At 38.2% G+C, this 22,947-nt stretch overlaps 2 protein-coding genes across 2 annotated transcripts in view; one reads left to right on the top strand and one right to left on the bottom strand.

The window, feature by feature from the left end:
• Nucleotides 1-13,273, bottom strand: part of LOC106053852 (carboxylic ester hydrolase LipN-like) — a 16,043-nt gene extending 2,770 nt beyond the window's left edge. Inside the window, exons 1-3 of the mRNA XM_056006785.1 lie at nt 13,121-13,273; nt 2,638-2,835; nt 6-395 (exon numbers count right to left, since the gene is read on the bottom strand). Of these exons, the coding sequence (XP_055862760.1) occupies nt 6-395; nt 2,638-2,802 (555 nt within the window). The 5' untranslated portion in view covers nt 2,803-2,835; nt 13,121-13,273. The remainder of the gene's footprint in view (nt 1-5; nt 396-2,637; nt 2,836-13,120) is intronic.
• A 182-nt stretch (nt 13,274-13,455) lies between these two features.
• LOC106053858 (carboxylesterase NlhH-like) lies at nt 13,456-22,941 on the top strand. Its single transcript, XM_056006453.1, has 2 exons — nt 13,456-13,476; nt 21,770-22,941. The coding sequence occupies exon 2, from the start codon at nt 21,783-21,785 to the stop codon at nt 22,755-22,757; it is 975 nt and encodes a 324-aa protein (XP_055862428.1). The 5' UTR covers nt 13,456-13,476; nt 21,770-21,782; the 3' UTR covers nt 22,758-22,941.
• The last annotated feature ends 6 nt before the right edge of the window (nt 22,942-22,947 follow it).

The following is a 22,947-nucleotide window of genomic DNA, read 5'->3' as shown; positions in this document are numbered from 1 at the left end:
GGTACATCATTGGTGACGCAGATCGCCAGCTGCCCACCGGAGCTGTCTCCACCAACGCCAACCTTGCTTTCGGGTCTGCCGCCCACAGCTTCCTTGTTTTCCAGCAGCCACTTGGCCGCCTGGACCACATCGTCGAAAGGTGCTAAGGGGTCCACCTCCTCGCCAAGAAGTCGATACTCCACGCTTACCACGATGGCGCCTGAGTCCCTGGCGATGGTCTTCAGACATGTCTCGTGGCTCCTCCTGCTGAAGAAAACTAAGGCGCCACCGTGAAAATAAAGAAAGATCGCGGGTGTTTCGGGTCTGGAAGAAGGTTTGTAGATGGTTGCTGGGATACCCTCTGGGGAATTAGGGGAAGGAATGTTGACTTCGAAAACTTCACCATCAAACTCGATCTGCAGAAAAAGGAATACGAAACAAGGTTCAAGCCAAACTAAATATCAAAACTGTCTAAGGCCTGCCTTCATTGATTTTTAAAAAACGGTAGAGCTTGAAATGTTTTCAAAGTTTATATGAACTCACTCCTTCTGTTTGTCTGGGGGAAGTCTCTTACACGTTTTGTACTACCACTTCCTATTTTCTTGGATCAAGTTGAAATTTTGTTTAATTATTCATTGACCATGACAATACATAAATAATAATAATAATAAAAAAGTATTATTTAATACAGTGATGCTCAGCCTAATTCGACCTGCGGGCCATTTTAACTTTCAACACGCGTGTCGCGGGCCACATCAATAAAAAGGTACAAAATATGAATTAAAAATTCATTTGAAACTATTGAATCTAGTACTTACATTTATTAATGGGATATTTAAAGTCTTATCATTTTGTATCATTTTCTAAAAATGTCTTCATTTCTCTACTTAAAATGTGAGCAACATTGTAGCTACCTTTACCACCAACTTATTTTCTTGTCTCGTTTTGATAAATATTTTCATTGATCTTCCAATGTCTAGGCGTAGTTTAACCAATCTTTTATACGCGGATCAAATCAAGAAGGCCCTCATTTTTGTTTTATAATGCCGCTGTATATGACTAATATGTTGTTGTTTTTGAAACAGCCAGACTTTCTTTACAAAATAAATATGCCGGCTTATCATTTTCTACAAAAAAAAAGATCCATTCACCTTACCTGGTAGATTCTACACTCAGATTTCCATTTCATAAACTCATAAAAGCGCAATCATTAAAGGTCAAGGCACCAACCCATCAGAGAAAAAGTGAGGGCCCTAACGAAAGTAGAGATACATTTTTAACCTTTTAGAAAAGAAAAGGGGAGGGGAGGATATTCTACTTTTTTTTGCCTACATTTTGGCGGGCCGGATGGAATCACGTCGCGGGCCGGTTTTGGCCCGCGGGCCATACTTTGGGCATCACTGATTTAATAGATTAGTGGTAATTAATTTAACTTGTTTTATATAGAAAAGGGGGAAATGAACCAGGCTATATTGAGAGATATGGTAGTAATTGAATGGTGCTTTCTCTCAATATAAGCTTTGTTGTCTTTTTAAAGTGTTTTTATTACAAAGCTTACACCAACCTCCTCTGTCTGTCTGTCTGGTAAAAAGTTAGTTTGTAGGCCTTACACATTATTTCTCTCACAGCCAATCTCGGATCAATCTGAAAATCTACACAATTATTTCTTTTACCCGACAAAACAAAAGAATATAGGCTAAACAAAATTAGCCATTAAGTTTATTAACAGTTGGTAATAATTTTTTTTTGGTATCAAACAAGGAAAAGAATTTGTACTTGACTGATGTGATAGTATAGGCTACACTGAATTAGTCCCCTTTATAATCTGTAGAAAGAAGGCCTTAAAGTTTTTAAGTTAATAATAGATAGCTATAAAACCTTCTATTTTCATAAGCACATCCCTTGCACAATGATTAGTGTGTTGGCCTGAGGAGGCTCGAGCCTTCGTGTTCGAATTCAGGTCGTTCAGCTTTTTTTTTTTTATAAATGTTTTAAAGAAACGATCATAGTAATTGCGCTAAACAAAAAGAATTGGTTAAAAAAAATTCTAATCGCACAGATTTATTAATATTAGTCTAGATCTATTACAAATTTAATTACATGACTGATCCAAACTAAATGATATAACTACGCTTAATATAAGCTTTTTTTTTTAAATGTAGGCCTATTTTTTTTCTTGTTAATTGTAGAACTTGAAATAACTAGATATTCTTTATGTATTTTTGAAACAAAAATAAATATAACTTTGATTGACAATATAGACCGCTTCAACTTGCAATGAGATATAAATCTAGTAATAATAATATGAAATGATATTTCAAACAAAATCTTACTCACTCCAGAAACACGTCCTATACTATTTCACATTTCTGGGTCGTCTCTCGTTAAAACCTCACCCACCTGAGTACTTAACATATATTATGACAGGAAATGCTTATGGTTGCATTATTCCACACAAGCCTAAAAAAACACCCATCGTTGTCTTGGAAACACACACCTATGCTCCATTAAATCTATTCTTGTTGAACCCTTATAAGTAATATCTGTAAGACAATGCTGGGCAAAGGACGCCAACCAATAGACTTATTTATACGTCTCTGTTAACTAGAAAGCAGCCAGTTAATAAAATATAATCATTTTTTTTTAAAAGATAATTACCTCCCCTGATAGTTTCAGCGCTAATTCTTTAAACTGTTTCTTGGCCCCATCAGGTGTTAGATCCGCCATCCGCTTAGCTCCCATTGCATTGAGCTTTTCCACAAAATCGTGCGACTCCTGGTGGACAGTGTGGGTTTGAGCAATCTCAGCCCAGGGATCCGCCATGATGGCTCACCTGTTAAAGCTTGTAGCGGCAACCTGTTTATTGGGTGAAACCTTGTTAAGTGATACAGTAGTAGAAATATTTTATATGCAATTGTAATAAAGCGTTCATTTAAAAAAAATAAAGTAAATGCATTTTAATAAGAAAATTGACTACAAAGATTCTTTAATAATATAAAATTAGAACACCACCCAAAGATACACTCGAATCGTCCTCGACTTTTACAAAGCTTAAATCAACTCACTCTGTCTGGTAAAAAGTGTGCGCACGTTATTTCTCCCACACCCATCAAGCGGATCAAGCTGAAACTTCGCATAATTAGTCATCGACATAGACAAGACATGGATCCAGTTATGTTACAGTCATTCCAAGGCTTCAACGAGATGTTGATTAGAAGTAGAGATTGGGAATCAAGCCCAACTTTTAAAGATCGGGTACGGTTCGGTCAGATTTAAGTTCGAGTTTGGTTCGGTGAAGAGTATAGTTCGGGTTCGGTTCGGTCAGATTTAAGATCGAGTTTGGTTTGGTGAAGAGTATAGTTCGGGTTCGGTTCGGTCCTAAAGTTCGAGTTCTGTTCGATGTTATGACATTGGGTCATAGTAAACACATTGTCATAATGTTCTATTCAATTTATTAGATAAAACAGTGAGACTAAACCTTAATAAGCCAACGGGTAATTTTAATTTCCGAGACTTGTGTCACACCACAGAAAAGATTAAAACAAAAATACATTATATAAAAAATGAAGCACTTTTATTAGAGACCCTATAATACATTAATTGCACTAATTAATGGGAGGCATTGGGAGGTAGGAAGTTTATCCGAAACTTCTGAAAATCCCGATGACAGACACCAAATCTAGATAAACACATCATTGTCGCAACTAATTATTTAGTTGTGTAGTAAATATATCTAATAGCGCCGATTTCATCAATAGGTGATGACGTCATTTTCGCTATATTATTTTCTTGTGTACTAGTTGCTCTCCCCTTGTCGCTTCGGCGTAAATTTTCTTATGACGTCAAACTTTTCTTCTTGATCGTTTGGAAGACTTCTGCCATCTAGGGCTGTAGAGCTAGGTGTATCTTTGAGTTCCTGAATTATACTTGTGTCTTCGTTACTGGATAGCCTTAGCGTTAGCCTTGTTATATATTCTAGAAGGATTATTTGACCCCTGTTTAGGGGTTTTCGTATCAGGTTTCAGGACTGAGGTTTCAAGTTTTTGGTTTCGAGTCTGAGGTTCCAGATTTTCTATATCCAGACTTGATGTTAAATTGTGACGTTGTGAGTTTTGGTAGGCCTACTACTCTGAACTTTGATTCCTCATCGTGGGGGAACATTCATCCTGGCTAGAAGATACTTATGTTACCTTGAACCCGGGCCCACAGCCTGTGGTGTAGCAGCAGTGGTGTGAAAGGGTTCAATGTGCTTGGGCCCATGACCAGTTGGGGGCCCACACGAGAGCTTGGGTTGACACCAAAGTGAAAAAAAAAAAAGAAACACCTTTAAGTCGTTAAATTCTGTTAAGAAGTTGTACAAACATTAACTTTTGAGAAACTATTTGGCCTACTTGTTGTTCTAACTGAATCTAACGATGACATTATTACTTATAAAAAAAGGTACACTACTTGCACTGGAATGTCTTTTGGTAAATGTACCAATACTTTCAGATTATTGTAATGTTTTGTCACACACTACCACTAATTCCTTTTATTGGTGAAAGGGGGGGGGGAACCAAGAAATTCTTGAACCCGGCCCCACGGGTACCTTGATACGCCACTGCCTTGAACAGTTTGCAGAATCTTTGTCTTGGAATGAAATATTGTGAGAACAATACTGACGGACACTCTTATTACAAGCTGGTTATCATTGTATTTGAAATAATAATTCAGTAGTTAATTGGAACTAGACTGTGATTAAGTAATTTTTTAATATCATTCTATATGTACTTGTATTCATTTATCTTTATATTAGTCATATGTCTTTTCATTGTATATTAAGTTCATAGTTTACTTTAAATCATCATACACATCGTTTATTAGTTTATGTACAACTGGGTGTGTCTGTTGGGCTGAGCTTTGGGACTAAAAGTAATAATCAGATATAAATTAATTATAACACACAAACACATTGCAATTTATATTACTTTTAATACCTAGACATATTAATAATTCAGTAATGAAATCTTTTGACCTGACAATCATTACATGGTCTTTATTCAGCATCATGCCGCAGAGGTTCCGTTTGACGTGACAATTTATTTTAAATAACTATTGATACCATTTTGCTACGACATCATCCAGCCATACTTCTGACGGTATAAATAGTCATTCCTCCAAGAGAAGAGAAACTTCCTTCATGATGTCTGAAACTTCTATGAACTGGTCTTTGCCAATGGTGGGTCCCATGCACGCACCTCAAAGCAGTTTCTGTGATTTTAAAATCGCTTTTCGTACGTGAATAAGTAGCAAGAGTTGAGCGCTATCAGATATGTCGGCAGCAATAAAAAAAAACATTTCGAACTATGCGGCTCAATATCTTAGTTTAAAATTCAGATTTCATGCGAAAAGACTTCAGACTAAGAATGCTTTATTGATCCTTATGGAAATGTGTTGTGATTACCAGGACTATTTTCTCATAATAAAAAAGGTGGCGGCTTCAATTGTATTCATGACACATTTTCTCATTCACTGATAGTAACCCCCTCTTTACGCATTTGCTGTCGAAAAAAAAAGTCTTAATTTCACTAATTATAGTATGAGCAACTCTGTAGCATGCCCTGACCGCCGACTCATTGTCTTGTCCCTTCTTAGTAAATATTCTCGTCAATCCTCTAATCTCTTGGCGTTACTTAGCAATACTTTCGTCGTGGGCTCAGACTAAGAATGCCGCCTTATTTGTTTATGTTTTTGACTTCATAATGCTGTGTAATGTTACGTTCAATAGAAATAGTCACAAACAGCTCTATACCAATCAAACCTATTGATTTATTGTCATGCTCCACAAAGAGCTCTATACCAATCAAACCTATTGGTTTATTGTCATGCTCCACAAAAGGTTTGTTCACTTTTCCTGGTAGTTTTACATTGAGTGTCTACTTTTCGTTTCTTCGAATCTCCCATTTCAATATCGCACCAATGTTTAATGCTACGGCACCCTTCGTGTTGATAAGTAAAAAAAAAGGTGAGTTAAAACATTTTGTTCTCATGAATAATTGGCGCGTTACGCAGACAGAATACTCTCAGCAGACGACGGACATCTCTTACTAACACTCCACCCTACAATGCTTGAGACCTTTTCGATTCCTTTCACATCAAGTAAACTACAATCATACAGACACACACACAAACTAAATGATCTGAGTATACCTTCAGAAGAAGTCCACTCTGCTCTCTTGTATCTTCTATATGATTAGAATCACTAACAAACAAAACAACAATAACAGTTCTTAATGGCGCCAAGAGAGAAAGAAAAAAAAACCTATAAAGTGAAGGACTCTGATCGATAATTTGTCTAAGCATGTATCGATCCCATCCAACACAAATTTCGCCCATGGGCAGAAGCAATACAAGTGTAGTGACGAGGCAGAATAGAAGAGGGATACAAGTAATTTAGAAGGCGAGAGTAAGGCAGAGTCTGCGAACGATATCGAGTACATGTGTAATTTTATTCAGTAGTTACGTGTGCTCTATGGAGACAGAAGTTAGATGTTTCAATAGTCACGAAATTAAAATGTTAATAATGGTTGACAAAATGTCATATATGTATAAATAAATTGATAGACATAGGTTTGGAGATACATTAACGGAAGAGTGAATGGAGATACATGACAGATAGATAGATAGATAGATAATGGATAGATAGATATTGTCGCCATCTGTCTAACACCCTATTTGAAAGCCATGTATGTTTATCGTCCCAGCCTGGTCACATCAAGCAAGACATACTAGACACGAGTACATAGATAAAACCAAACTATCGCATTCTATCTAGATCTACATTCACAATGCAGCCTAGAGCACTGAACACTTGAGTACACACACATACACACACGCTTGAGATAATCTTTCTCATTGACAGTATTGTGTGATTAGGATTAAACTGTCCAGAAATGTCTACAAATACAAACTTACTGAAACTAAAACAAATCACATTTATACATTAACGGAGAAGGCAGACACGTGTTCATAACATATATAAGATACAAGATTCTTCAAGTGACTGAAAATAGTTCAAAGCTTCAAGGATCTTCACTTTGATTGATCTTATTGATTCTATGTCCGACTTTCGTTTGTATTATTGACTTGCCCCTCAGCCTTCTCTCTTTCTGCATTTCTCTCTCTCTCTCTCTCTCTCTGGGCCAGTCTCTCTACTTCAATCTATTAAACCCCAACTCCAGATGTTACTTTTCACCCTGATCCTGCCATGTTGTACATTTATTTAAGAACATTGGCAAACGCACACTCATGTAGCAGCTCTATGTCTCAAGATTCTTAAGACTTGTTTAGATGATATTTCATCTTCCTGCCAGCAAAAAGGAAGACAGTCCAGCAAAGGAAATGATAGCAATGGTCGGCAGTGGCGTAGCTAGGTGGGGAGGAGGGGGAGAATTTGAAAATTTCCCCGGGACCCACTTGAGAGGGGGCCCCAAACGAGTTTTTTTTGTTTACATTAAATATTAATAGGTATACACCCCCCCGGCCCCCAAATGATGGAAAATTCCTAGCTACGCCCCTGATGGATGTACACGGGAAGAGATTGACAGGAAACAGAGAGAAATGAAAACACACAAAAGTAATGTCTCAGCAGACGTTAGAAAAATGAAACTCGGAAATCAAAACGGAGAAAAATATTGATTCTCTTATCATATAAAGCTAATGGAAATGCCTTTAGATTTTAAAAATCAACACTTTTGAGGGCTTAAGATTTCTTAGAACTCCTCGAAATAACACGAACAAATCCATAAATAGCAAACTCTTTTACAAAACCTATGTCAACTCACTTTGTCTATCTGTATGGTAAAAAGTTTGTACACGCTATTTCTCCCACACCCAATTTCGGATCTAGCTGAAATTTGGCATAATTATTTCTTTTACCTGACAACACAAGAATAAATTTAAAAAATTAACCAATTAGCAAATGGTAATTAATTATTTTGTTTGGTCTCTTGAACAAGGGGAAAGAAATGGTACTTGACAGATGTGGTGGTATAAGTTGAATTAGTCCACTTGAAGAATATTGAGATCTCAGTGAAAATTTTTTTAAATACATGTAAAAAAAATCGATCATGTCAACATTTTCCAAGATACCCCCTTCTTCCCTCCCGTTTGTCATAAAATGTCTGGGCGGGACAGCCAATGACCCGCTTTCATAAATAAAAAGTCGATAAATGTCACGCTTTTATTTCAAAATCTTTGTTAATCCTTTGACTAATAACTTAAATATGCTGCGATGCGGCGTTTCCATCTTGATCCATAGTGCATGTTCGCTGCTTATCAGGCTCCTATATGCTTGATGCATGGGTAGTACTTTTACTTTGCAGCATCCAACCTTTAGAAGTAAACCACAGAGGTGTGGTAAAGTCAATGTTTAGAAGTAGACCACAGAGGTGTGGTAAAGTCAATGTTTAGAAGTAGACCACAGAGGTGTGGGAAGTCAACCCTTAGAAGTAGACCACAGAGGTGTGGGAAGTCAACCCTTAGAAGTAAACCACAGAGGTGTGGGAAGTCAACCCTTAGAAGTAGACCACAGAGGTGTGGGAAGTCAACCCTTAGAAGTAAACCACAGAGGTGTGGGAAGTCAACCCTTAGAAGTAGACCACAGAGGTGTGGTAAAGTCAATGTTTAGAAGTAGACCACAGAGGTGTGGGAAGTCAACCCTTAGAAGTTTACCACAGAGGTGTGGGAAGTCAACCCTTAGAAGTAGACCACAGAGGTGTGGTAAAGTCAATGTTTAGAAGTAGACCACAGAGGTGTGGTAAAGTCAATGTTTAGAAGTAGACCACAGAGGTGTGGGAAGTCAACCCTTAGAAGTAGACCACAGAGGTGTGGGAAGTCAACCCTTAGAAGTAGACCACAGAGGTGTGGGAAGTCAACCCTTAGAAGTAGACCACAGAGGTGTGGGAAGTCAACCCTTAGAAGTAGACCACAGAGGTGTGGGAAGTCAACCCTTAGAAGTAGACCACAGAGGTGTGGGAAGTCAACCCTTAGAAGTAGACCACAGAGGTGTGGAAAGTCAACCCTTAGAAGTAGACCACAGAGGTGTGGGAAGTCAACCCTTAGAAGTAGACCACAGAGGTGTGGTAAAGTCAATGTTTAGAAGTAGACCACAGAGGTGTGGGAAGTCAACCCTTAGAAGTAGACCACAGAGGTGTGGGAAGTCAACCCTTAGAAGTAGACCACAGAGGTGTGGAAAGTCAACCCTTAGAAGTAGACCACAGAGGTGTGGTAAAGTCAATGTTTAGAAGTAGACCACAGAGGTGTGGTAAAGTCAATGTTTAGAAGTAGACCACAGAGGTGTGGAAAGTCAACCCTTAGAAGTAGACCACAGAGGTGTGGGAAGTCAACCCTTAGAAGTAGACCACAGAGGTGTGGTAAAGTCAATGTTTAGAAGTAGACCACAGAGGTGTGGGAAGTCAACCCTTAGAAGTAGACCACAGAGGTGTGGAAAGTCAACCCTTAGAAGTAGACCACAGAGGTGTGGTAAAGTCAATGTTTAGAAGTAGACCACAGAGGTGTGGTAAAGTCAACCCTTAGAAGTAGACCACAGAGGTGTGGGAAGTCAACCCTTAGAAGTAGACCACAGAGGTGTGGTAAAGTCAATGTTTAGAAGTAGACCACAGAGGTGTGGGAAGTCAACCCTTAGAAGTAGACCACAGAGGTGTGGTAAAGTCAATGTTTAGAAGTAGACCACAGAGGTGTGGGAAGTCAACCCTTAGAAGTAGACCACAGAGGTGTGGGAAGTCAACCCTTAGAAGTAGACCACAGAGGTGTGGGAAGTCAATGTTTAGAAGTAGACCACAGAGGTGTGGTAAAGTCAATGTTTAGAAGTAGACCACAGAGGTGTGGTAAAGTCAATGTTTAGAAGTAGACCACAGAGGTGTGGTAAAGTCAATGTTTAGAAGTAGACCACAGAGGTGTGGGAAGTCAACCCTTAGAAGTAGACCACAGAGGTGTGGGAAGTCAACCCTTAGAAGTAGACCACAGAGGTGTGGGAAGTCAACCCTTAGAAGTAGACCACAGAGGTGTGGAAAGTCAACCCTTAGAAGTAGACCACAGAGGTGTGGTAAAGTCAATGTTTAGAAGTAGACCACAGAGGTGTGGTAAAGTCAATGTTTAGAAGTATACCACAGAGGTGTGGGAAGTCAATGTTTAGAAGTAGACCACAGAGGTGTGGTAAAGTCAATGTTTAGAAGTAGACCACAGAGGTGTGGTAAAGTCAATGTTTAGAAGTAGACCACAGAGGTGTGGGAAGTCAACCCTTAGAAGTAGACCACAGAGGTGTGGGAAGTCAACCCTTAGAAGTAGACCACAGAGGTGTGGGAAGTCAACCCTTAGAAGTAGACCACAGAGGTGTGGGAAGTCAACCCTTAGAAGTAGACCACAGAGGTGTGGTAAAGTCAATGTTTAGAAGTAGACCACAGAGGTGTGGTAAAGTCAATGTTTAGAAGTAGACCACAGAGGTGTGGGAAGTCAACCCTTAGAAGTAGACCACAGAGGTGTGGGAAGTCAACCCTTAGAAGTAGACCACAGAGGTGTGGGAAGTCAACCCTTAGAAGTAGACCACAGAGGTGTGGGAAGTCAATGTTTAGAAGTAGACCACAGAGGTGTGGGAAGTCAACCCTTAGAAGTAGACCACAGAGGTGTGGTAAAGTCAATGTTTAGAAGTAGACCACAGAGGTGTGGTAAAGTCAATGTTTAGAAGTAGACCACAGAGGTGTGGGAAGTCAACCCTTAGAAGTAGACCACAGAGGTGTGGGAAGTCAACCCTTAGAAGTAGACCACAGAGGTGTGGAAAGTCAACCCTTAGAAGTAGACCACAGAGGTGTGGTAAAGTCAATGTTTAGAAGTAGACCACAGAGGTGTGGTAAAGTCAATGTTTAGAAGTAGACCACAGAGGTGTGGTAAAGTCAATGTTTAGAAGTAGACCACAGAGGTGTGGGAAGTCAACCCTTAGAAGTAGACCACAGAGGTGTGGGAAGTCAACCCTTAGAAGTAGACCACAGAGGTGTGGAAAGTCAACCCTTAGAAGTAGACCACAGAGGTGTGGTAAAGTCAATGTTTAGAAGTAGACCACAGAGGTGTGGTAAAGTCAATGTTTAGAAGTATACCACAGAGGTGTGGGAAGTCAATGTTTAGAAGTAGACCACAGAGGTGTGGTAAAGTCAATGTTTAGAAGTAGACCACAGAGGTGTGGTAAAGTCAATGTTTAGAAGTAGACCACAGAGGTGTGGTAAAGTCAATGTTTAGAAGTAGACCACAGAGGTGTGGGAAGTCAACCCTTAGAAGTAGACCACAGAGGTGTGGGAAGTCAACCCTTAGAAGTAGACCACAGAGGTGTGGGAAGTCAACCCTTAGAAGTTTACCACAGAGGTGTGGTAAAGTCAATGTTTAGAAGTAGACCACAGAGGTGTGGTAAAGTCAATGTTTAGAAGTAGACCACAGAGGTGTGGTAAAGTCAATGTTTAGAAGTAGACCACAGAGGTGTGGGAAGTCAACCCTTAGAAGTAGACCACAGAGGTGTGGGAAGTCAACCCTTAGAAGTAGACCACAGAGGTGTGGGAAGTCAACCCTTAGAAGTAGACCACAGAGGTGTGGGAAGTCAACCCTTAGAAGTAGACCACAGAGGTGTGGGAAGTCAACCCTTAGAAGTAGACCACAGAGGTGTGGGAAGTCAACCCTTAGAAGTAGACCACAGAGGTGTGGGAAGTCAACCCTTAGAAGTAGACCACAGAGGTATGGTAAAGTCAACCCTTAGAAGTAGACCACAGAGGTGAATTCCGTTTTGACAGGTATGAGAAGCCACATGTTCTTGACCTGTATGGTCACTAAGTGCGTGGCGCAGGCTTTCTGTCCAGGCAGAGAGCACTGGAGCACCTCAAACCTCTCAAGCCCCTCCCTAACATGGAGTTTGATGATGACGAGGAATGCGCGTGTTCTCTAACAGACAGACCCGCGCACATAGTCAGGATGTCGCACACTGTCAGGATGTCGCACACTGTCAGGATGTCGCACACAGTCTCAAATGATGATGATCGCGATGTCGATGAAGATGCTTGTAGCGCCGATGCTAATTGTGCTTTGCATATATCAACGACTCGGAGTCAGCTATCGGTCATCATCAAATTTGTTTTCATAAGATAGGAATAGGGGAAAGTTTGATTTGATATTAGTTTGTCTTATTTGCTATTTGTTCTGTAATATTGATCTACACGTGTTTATACTTATGAATGCCCTAGAACCAGATCAACTTTCGGTTTCTTAGTGAATGGTAAATTAGTTTACTTTATTGTATAGATTGATACATCTTTAATGTATTAATGTTTTTACAGAGAAAATGACAACAGCAACACAGATAATAACAGCGACTCCATAAACACAAATATGTAAAACGCATAAAGACTAGTAAACAAATGAACCTATAAAGAGTCATATAGATAGTAAAGATAGCCATTTTTTTTACATGACATTAGAAAATATAAAAACCAAAATTACACCCTTTCCGGTTTCACAAAGAAAGGGAGAGTAATCGAGATTTATAATATCCCTTTCTTTTTTTGATCACAAGGATCACGTTTACTTTATTTGCATAAATTACATTCAGGGTCTAAATATCAGGAGCAACCGGTGGATAAAGGGCAAGGTTAACCATTTTGGAAAAGTCGGCGAAATGTACTTATCAAGCGTATATACTCATTATACTGACAGCTCATCGTTGTTTTTAAGTCGCTATTCTCTAGATCCAGGTAACCGTTGTGTCAATAGACCTTCTGATGATAATAATATTCTGCATGCATACACTACGAATTAATCACATTTCAATAAAGCATTACAACTGTATAGATGTAAGCGTGCGAATGACGTATCTAGCTGGTTATACGTTCAACGACCTACTGTAAGAGAATGCAAGTCAGGCCAGACATGTTTAGAGCTGAAGAGGTGGCAGAGCAAAGAGAGCTATAAACATGAGACATATACACGCACATCTTCAGACGTTCCAGAGAAGACATGCACAGCTAGCATGCTCTAAAACTAAGTATCATTACAAATGATCAACACATATTGTTTTAACCAGACAAGATGAAAAGAATGCACTACTCACGTTCCAAGTATTTATCTAATCCAGTGACGTGGAATTCGGGACAGGCTGAACTCACGGATCAATGGAGAACCTGGCAACTGCAACACAGACTAGTAGGTGGGAGAGAGGCACTGTAACACAGACCAGGAGACGAGGGGGTGGGGGGCACAGTGACCAGACGCACATTGAACGTTGTTTTTATTCAATGTGACTACATCAATACACTGGGCAGTTAGTATGACATAGCCTACAAATCTAGTAGGAAGGACAGTTTATTTCTTTATGTCTATTGATTATAATGAGAAAACACTTACTCTAACTGGGTTTCTCTGATATATTGATAGCAAAGAATAACTCTTGCATACAAATCAACTGAGGTACTGATGCTGTCTGGGTATTTGTCAAGTTAGTACATTAATGTTTTTGTGTTGTTGTTTTTTTTTGTTACATTTAGCAATGTTTTCTGACAGCCTAAACCTGAGAGACGGGAACAGCCGCTATTCTGATCGAATTCTGAATAATGAAATGACCATTTAATCGGACCAACCTGTTACTAGGACCAAACTGTTACAAGGACCAAACTGTTTCAAGGACCAAACTGTTACAAGGACCAAACTGTTACAAGGACTAAACTATTACAAGGACCAAACTGTTACAAGGACCAAACTGTTACAAGGACCAAACTGTTATAAGGACCAAACTGTTATAAGGATCAAACTGTTACAAGGACCAAACTGTTACAAGGATCAACCTGTTACAAGGACTAAACTGTTACAAGGATCAACCTGTTACAAGGACTAAACTGTTACAAGGATCAACCTGTTACAAGGACTAAACTGTTACAAGGACCAAACTGTTACAAGGATCAACGTATTACAAGGACCAACGTGTTACAAGAACTAACGTGTTACAAGAACTAAACTGTTACAAGGACCAATGAATTAGCTGTGGCTGCTGACTCGTTTGCTCTACTTACTTCTATTTGTCTGAGGTCATGGTCCAGAACTCTCTCAACGGAACTAACTCAGCTTCACACATCTAAGTGACTGGCCGACTTCTTAATGTTATCGACTACTTGACGTATCTGGACAGCACATAGGCTTTCGATGCGTCACTGTCTAGAAAAATAGCCGTCTGGGTGCTCTTAGGAGGCACCTAAAGCTCCTCGAAGGCGTCCATTAAAGGTGCCTGTGTTCTATAACAATCACGAACATAACGCTTGCAAGTCTACCTTACAAAAAACAGTTCTGACAGAGAACGGTGGGGACAGTGTAGGTAGAGGTACTTTCTTTTTTGGGGGGGTGGGGGGTGGGGGGGGTAAAGAAGGCCTGCGTAACAGAGGTGCCCTTTATAATCGCTATGAAGATCAACACTGGCACCAATTCACCCTCACTGACATAACGGCAAGCAGCTGTCAGGTAGAGAATTGTCTCTGCAAAGTTTTTTTTTCGGGTAACATTTTTTCTTTTTAGATTAGTATAATCCAATCTGGCAGCACTATAGATCACTCAACGATTTACAAAATCCGGAACAATACGACTTGATAATAATTATAATTAAAACAGCTTTTTTTTATGAAAAGAAAATTTTTTGCAATCTTTGTCCGCTGTCAACAAGCACAAATTGTTTTAATGTTTTGTTCTTCTCGCGTCTTTGAATGTTGCCTCAAAATGAATGACTCCTCATTAACTAATCTGACTCGTACTTTTATTACTCCATTGTACCCCTCCACTCACAAAATCACCATACTCTCACCATCACACATGCTCACACAAATCCCACATTTTCACAATCCCCACGCTCACGCAATCCACAACACTCACATTCACACAATCACACACAATCCTCACACTATCCCAGTCGGACGCACTTACACAGCCCCACACTCACACAATCTAACAATCGACACAATCACACTCACAAAATTCACACAATCACAATCACAAACTTCACACAACGCCCCCAAAATCACACAATCTCCATAAACTACAAACCCCACAATCTCAAAATTCCCTCCTCTCTCAAATTTTAAAGCACAAGGGGGGGGATATAAAACTAACAAAAACAATGTATGTAGGATTTATAGATCTTTGATTCAAGTATCAGTTTAGTGAGAGAAGCTCAGATATGAGTACATTCTATATCCTGTGCATTCGTAATTAAACTCTGCAAACGCAATAACATTGACTTAAGACTTCGTTTGGTTGAGAACCACTGACATGATTTAGCCATTGTGGTTTACTTTCTTCTTGTCTGTTCGCTTGGAATCTAGAATGTGAACACCAACATCTTTACAGCAAGACAAAATAAAACAAATTTGTTTCTATGCAGATTTTAAAGTCAATATTTGAGTGTAAACTAGTTGCTTTAGCTCTTAAACCCCCCTCCCCCCGTTTTTTTTTTTAAAGTATGCTTACATTGCATACAGGCATATATAAAAGCTGCTCTCATGATGACAATGCTAGCTAATAGAAGTTATACTTCTTTACCCCAGACTACAATATTTCAGACCAAAGTCTACTCTGTTATCAAATATTAAACACACACAAACACACATATCTACAAACATACATACACACACAGACACACATTTAATACGGCACACTGAGAGTATTTTAGCAGGTGTTGAAATTCAAGGGAAAGAACCGGTGCAGTAACAAAAATTGTATACTTATTGTCGACCGAACCAAATATACTAAAGGTAGGTTTGACTTTGAACCAAAGTCGTTTGATTCAATCTGTATGTGTCCTACTATGTAGTGAAGACTTTAGTTTCATCTCTTACTTATGTTCTGATAACCTTGTACAGATATGTTAGTTTTATAAACATATTTACACTTAGTTTGATTCAATCTATATGTGTCCAACTATGCAGCAAAGACTTTAGTTTCATCTCTTACTTATGTTCTGATAACCTTGTACAGATATGTTAGTTTTATAAACATATATATATACACTAAGTTTGATTCAATCTATATGTGTCCAACTATGTAGCAAAGACTTTAGTTTCATCTCTTACTTATGTTCTGATAACCTTGTACAGATATGTTAGTTTTATAAACATATATATATACACTTAGTTTGATTCAATCTATATGTGTCCAACTATGTAGCAAAGACTTTAGTTTCATCTCTTACTTATGTTCTGATAACCTTGTACAGATATGTTAGTTTTATAAACATATATATATACACTTAGTTTGATTCAATCTATATGTGTCCTACTATGTAGTGAAGACTTTAGTTTCATCTCTTACTTATGTTCTGATAACCTTGTACAGATATGTTAGTTTTATAAACATATATATACACTTAGTTTGACTAAATCTATGTGTGTCCAACTATGTAGCAAAGACTTTAGTTTCATCTCTTACTTATGCTCTGATAACCTTGTACAGATATGTTAGTTTTATAAACATATATATATACACTAAGTTTGATTCAATCTATATGTGTCCAACTATGTAGCAAAGACTTTAGTTTCATCTCTTACTTATGTTCTGATAACCTTGTACAGATATGTTAGTTTTATAAACATATTTACACTTAGTTTGATTCAATCTATATGTGTCCAACTATGCAGCAAAGACTTTAGTTTCATCTCTTACTTATGTTCTGATAACCTTGTACAGATATGTTAGTTTTATAAACATATATATATACACTAAGTTTGATTCAATCTATATGTGTCCTACTATGTAGTGAAGACTTTAGTTTCATCTCTTACTTATGTTCTGATAACCTTGTACAGATATGTTAGTTTTATAAACATATATATATACACTTAGTTTGATTCAATCTATATGTGTCCAACTATGTAGCAAAGACTTTAGTTTCATCTCTTACTTATGTTCTGATAACCTTGTACAGATATGTTAGTTTTATAAACATATATATATACACTTAGTTTGATTCAATCTATATGTGTCCAACTATGTAGTGAAGACTTAAGTTTCATCTCTTACTTATGTTCTGATAACCTTGTACAGATATGTTAGTTTTATAAACATATATATATACACTTAGTTTGATTCAATCTATATGTGTCCAACTATGTAGCGAAGACTTAAGTTTCATCTCTTGCTACCATCCAGATAACAGCGTTACACATAGATCTAATTTCTTGTTAGTTTACTACACATGTACTTTCAATGTATACATGTAGAGAAGTGTGTACGTGTCTTGTGTAACCATGAGGAAAGAAGGGCGGATGTTTTGGTTGTGTAGACTGAAGAGTTTCTACGAAACCTCGAGTTGGTTTCGCGTAATTCAAAGTTTATAATAAGGACTGGTGTGAAAGTTGAAGAACAATACAATCCAGTGACGTGAGGCATATAAGACGTGTATTTGTAGTGAGCTGGATCTTGATTCAATTATTATTTCAATTCTGTTTCTACGTTGAATCTGTGAATATTAATAAATATAGGTTCTATTCAGTTTGGTCTTCAAAGAAGCTTGTTTATGTTCATTTCGAGTTCTGCATTAAGAGTCCAGTATACCTAAATCGGTTTAGTTTTACTAGCTGTTATGAGCTATAAACCGACGACCTAGAATTAACACGCTTTATCTATCTAATGAAAACTACGCTAATTGTCCAAGTATACTAACAAAGAGGATAAGTAAAAGCATTATAACGAATCTTCTGTCAATGAAAATAATTGATAATAGGCCTATAATTCTATCAGATATGTATTTGGTAGGTTTAATGTGGAAATGATTGAAATAACAACAATTGATGTAAGATAACAAAAGTAGTTTTTGTTTTTCGCTGAAACTCGTTTGGAGAGGGGGGCCTGGTGGGTTCCCAGTTTGGTGAGCAATCAGCAATGCAGAATTAAGGTTGTGAGTTTTTTAGCACCACTGACATGAATGTAAAATCTGAATAAAACAGACCTTTTTGTTTTTTTTTTACCTATGACTAGTTCACTCATGAAATTGTCTTTTGATAAAGAAATAGGAAAACGTCATAAAAAAAAACAATATAAACTACAATCGGAGTCAACACTGTTGGTCATTGGGTAAGGAATCTCTGTACAATAACACGAATCAAAGCCGAATAAATCTTTTTCAGTATAGCCTACATTTGTTCCTACAACTGGCCTTCTTAGTTTTATGGCGAAAAGTGTTTTAGGTAAGCAATTAGTAGCTAGTACGCTCCCCCCCCAAAAAAAAAAAAAACAACAACAAAAAAACAAACAACAACACCCACATATATAAATAATAGTGCCATTATATTTATAATTTGGCAAGATGTTTTTGACAAATAACAAAATTGTATCTGTATCTGTGGCTTAAAAGTCACACTTCCAATCTTTGCATAGATACTTTTACTTTCATTAATAGAGACAAGCAGACAACAATTTACATGCCTGTTAGATCAAGCAGTTTACACATTTAATAAAATTAAAAAGGGTTACCTTATAGAAGCTCAGAATTAGTCGTTGGGACTGATGTTTAAAATGCAACAAGAATGGGGACATCAGGTAAAGATATTCCTAATCCATTTATCTTCTAGCAAAATAGAACTGGATCTAGTTATTAATAATTTTCTTTCCAGACTAAAAATGTCTTAAACTTAGAAAACATAGACATAGAAAACGTCACAACCTGTGGGCAGTTAAGACCAATGCTCATTGCCACATCGCACAAACATGTAAGCTATTGGTCTAAACTGCCAACAGGTTGTGACGTTGCAGGTCAGTGTTCAGGCCTCCCATAACGATTGGTCTCCATTGGGCTGATATAGATCTGCTGCAAATATTAAGTTAAAGTATAATTTGTACATCTCTTTTGGCGAATAAAAAAGTTCAACCTGATATCCGTGCGTAACCTGAAAAGTTCTATGTGATCTATGTTATTTCAAGATCAATATTTATATAAATACTTCTATGGTATCCTTCATAATGCTAGCAGCTAGATCGATAAAGATATTTAAAAAAAAAAGATTATGAAGAGAGTTTGTGTTTTCACATAAACTCAGAGGCGGACCCTGAATGACGCGAATAGACCGCAAAATGAACTCTTTTAATAAAGGAAGTCTGATGGTGAAAATGTTCTAATTTTAATAATGAAATGATTGAAGTTGACCCCCAGGAATGCTTGAAAATTTGATCAAAATTACGTTTCGTGCTACGTGTTTTGTATCTCTATACTGTCTGCTTGGTTGGTTTATTGAAAGTAGTTTCGTGTTACATTGTTTGTTTTTTAAATAATGTTCCCCTTTTAGACCTTGAAATCTATAGGCCATTTGATGTAAAGGTCATCTGTTTCTACTGTTAACGACCACGATCAGCACAACGTCCAACCACCTTTACTTTTTCCCAACTAATATCAGGTTCCCCATTAGAGCTGGGTGGACTCAGAAGCGCCGAAAAAACTCAAAATTTAAAATCCCAGTCTTCATCAGGATTCGAACCCAAGACCCCACTCAGAAAGTACGCCTTCCGTTATTTTTTAAAAATGTAGTACTTATGGGTAAGAGAACTTTTTGTTTTGGATGATTGAATAACTAGCCTGTAGCATCTAAACTTTGCGAGCTAAAAATGGTATTTAAACGTGACAGACGGACAGACAGAATGCAATGGCGGTTTTTCCCTTTCACTGGGCCACTACAAACAGGAAAATAATTTGATAGGTTGGGGTCTTATTCGAGTTCTCTTATGTTTCTTGAAAAAAACAGCAAACAAAACAACTTCAAAACCTTTTTTTTTTTCTGTTCAAATGTAAAACCTTTTTCATTTTGTTAAAATCTGAATGTTGCTCTCATGTTTAAATGTCGTCAGCAACTTTCAACGTTGAAAATAGTTTACTGAACGATTGGCCTGCTATATAGATTTTGAAGTGAAGCCAACTTTAAATTGAAAATAATTTCAATCCTAGAAGGGAACCTCTAGTTTCCCCATGTGGCCAATTAAACCTATTTTTTTTAAAGTAATATTGTACAAAAGCTAACGCTATAGCTACAAAATTATTTATTCTATGAGAATTCAGTTCTTTTATTAACCATGAATGAGAGCTTGGCCTTTAAACTATTGTTTTGTCTGTTAGGTCAAGCCGACACTGAACCATATCTTCATCCTAGTTAGCTCATTGAAAGCCATTAAAAACGTAATTGAATGAAGAGCAAGCGATGGGAAGACAACATCCAAGACTGGACTGTCAGGGAAACAAATTCGATCCAAGGCAAAGGACAAAGAGGAATGGAGAAAGACGGTCGACAGATCTTTACGGTGCTCCAACAGACTCACTAAGGGATAGGTGAAGGTGAATAAAACTAATGACTAAAGACAACCACGTCAACTTTCACCTGTTTTGGGTGGAGATAGGATTGTGTCTGTTTATAGTTTGTACTTCATAGCTTCTAAAATTTGTGCTGAAAACAACATTGAAACCTGACTTGTTATTTGCTGGATCATGCAGTCCCCAAGGTTAGGTACATTCGGAAGACGCCTTTGAGTTTGTCTGAAAACACAAACTCTCTATGTAATCTTTTTTTTTATTATACGAAATGCTTCAAAGTAACTCAGTCTTTTACACATTTCTTTACAACCTTCATTAATTTGTTTCCATTGTACTCTGTTCATCTTACTATCCTTGGCCATTGGTATTTGTTTCCATTGTACTCTGTTCATCTTACTATCCTTGGTCATTGGTATTTGTTTCCATTGTACTCTGTTCATCTTACTATCTTTGGTCTTTATAAATGCCACATACATTACCAAAAGTCAGTCGCTGTAATCTGCTATTTGTTAACACATTGATGTTTAAAACACGTCTGCGTTCTTCAAGCAATACATTTCACCAAGAGAGAGAGAGAGAAAAAAAAAGACAAAGCGATAAGAAGAAACGTAGTGGCGGTATAATGGAGCCTATAGAACAACGTAAGAAAAAAATGGAAGATTTTGAGAGTCTTGAAATACACAGACAAACTAAACAATGTCAAGGACGCTATAGTTGAAGGATCACTGTTACCTGCTCAATCATAAATTAGGTCTTCTTTGTGCTACATGGTATAGATAGAGTATAGAAATGTGATGATACAGTCAGGGCCGGCTTTAGGTAAAGTAGGGCTGGCCTCGCACAAACAATTTTATTAAAGAATAAATATGCAAAATTGTCCTCAGTGTTAGTGTTGGACTACACTCGGTTTTGAACAAATTGCGTCATTTCAGTTTATTTTTTATTTTTCTATTTCCCCCAATTCACTTCACCTAAGGCCTCAAATTAATTTTCTAATTCCGGCCCTGAAACAGTGCTAAAAAAGTGCTCAATTTGTTTTTTGAATATTTCCCACTAGATACACCAACATTCTTTCTATTTATAGGTTTGTTTCCATGAATGAAAATTTCCCATAGTCCATTGAAAATGATTTAATCCTGTCTATAACGAAGGATGCTGTTAAGTTTTCTATTTCTACCTTATAAATAACTTTTTAAAAATCTCTTTTATAGCATGCTCAGTGCGCTCTCTTTTGTGGACCAGTGGGAGGGGGGGGGGGAGGTATCTTGGAGAAGGTTTCCATACTGCGCTCAGCAAACTTGAGCTCCTTGATACTCAGCCACACAATATTATTTCTAGTTACTAATAAATGTTTCGATATAGATTTTAGATTATTATTACTGTCAGGTTACTTACGCTAATTCACAAGTTGTCTGTTTTGTTTTCTTTCAGAAAGAAATACAATATGGCGGAAAGACAAATCTGGGCACCTTTTGCTGACAAGTACAAAGTGCACGAGGAATCCTATGAGTTCGTGCGTTTGATGCTCGAGACTGGTATAAAGCCTTACTCTGAACTCGGAGTCGACAAGGCGAGAGAGCAGTCCAGAATGAGATCGTGTCAGTTTGGTGGATCCGTGGAGTTCAAAGGTGAAGAGCGGGAAATCATCATCCCATCACCTTACGCTGCAGAGGGAATTCCCGCTACTATTTATAAACCGGATACAGCACCGGAAGTTCCCGCCATCTTCGTGTACTATCACGGCGGTGGTCTGGTGCTTTGTTCCAGGGAGACACACGCAAGTGCTCTCAAGGTCATAGCTTCCAGGAGCGGGGCCATTGTCGTAAATGTAGAGTACCGCCTACTGCCCAACCCTGAATCACCCTACGCCCCGTTCGACGACGCCGCCGCTGCGGCAGAATGGGTCTTGAAGAACAAAGAAGCCGTCGGAGGAAGGTTTGACAGTAAAGTGGGCGTCGGTGGGGACAGCGCCGGAGGGCAGTTGACGGCGAGCGTGACCAACGATGTCCAAGGGCTTGACTTCCAAGTCCTGGTTTATCCATTGACCGATACGCTGTGCAAGAACCCCACATTCCAAGAGTTTAAAAACGTGCCTGGACTCAACAGCGACGCCATCAAATGGTTCTTCGATAACAGCCTTTTGTATATTCCAGACTACAAGACCAACCCTAGGATCAATGTCATGGTCAGAACAAACACCGAATTATCTCCTCCTGCTTTGGTACTCCTTGCTGAGCTGGACCCCTTACGCGGGTGCGGACTTGACTACGCGGAGAAATTGAGAGACGCAGGAGTAAGCGTCCAATGCGAGGTGGTCGAGGGAGTGCCGCACGCTTTCTTCACCCTGATCACCGTGTTTCGAACCAAGACTAACGAGGCATATGAACACGTTGTCAAATTTCTAAAGCAGTTTCAGTAAATGAACAAAGAAGCATAACCAAATCGGAAAAGTATATATTTATTTTTAAAGCAGTTCTTTCCCTTTCATTGATAAGCACATGGTCAGTAAAGAAGAGTCCTTTCTCACATGGCATAGCCTCTTCTAACTTTTGAAATTCTCTTATCAATTATGCATACCAATAAACAAAGGTTTTTCTTCTTAAGGCGAG

Source organism: Biomphalaria glabrata, chromosome 12, assembly GCF_947242115.1.
Source record: "Biomphalaria glabrata chromosome 12, xgBioGlab47.1, whole genome shotgun sequence".
NCBI classification, from domain to species: Eukaryota; Metazoa; Mollusca; class Gastropoda; family Planorbidae; genus Biomphalaria; species Biomphalaria glabrata.
Note: the sequence above shows the minus strand (reverse complement) of the source record. Positions and strands in the feature narration are given on the sequence as shown.

Excerpts from the sequence above, each read along its gene's own strand:
- LOC106053858 (XM_056006453.1), top strand. The coding sequence starts at position 21,783 with ATGGCGGAAAGACAAATCTGGGCACCTTTTGCTGACAAGTACAAAGTG.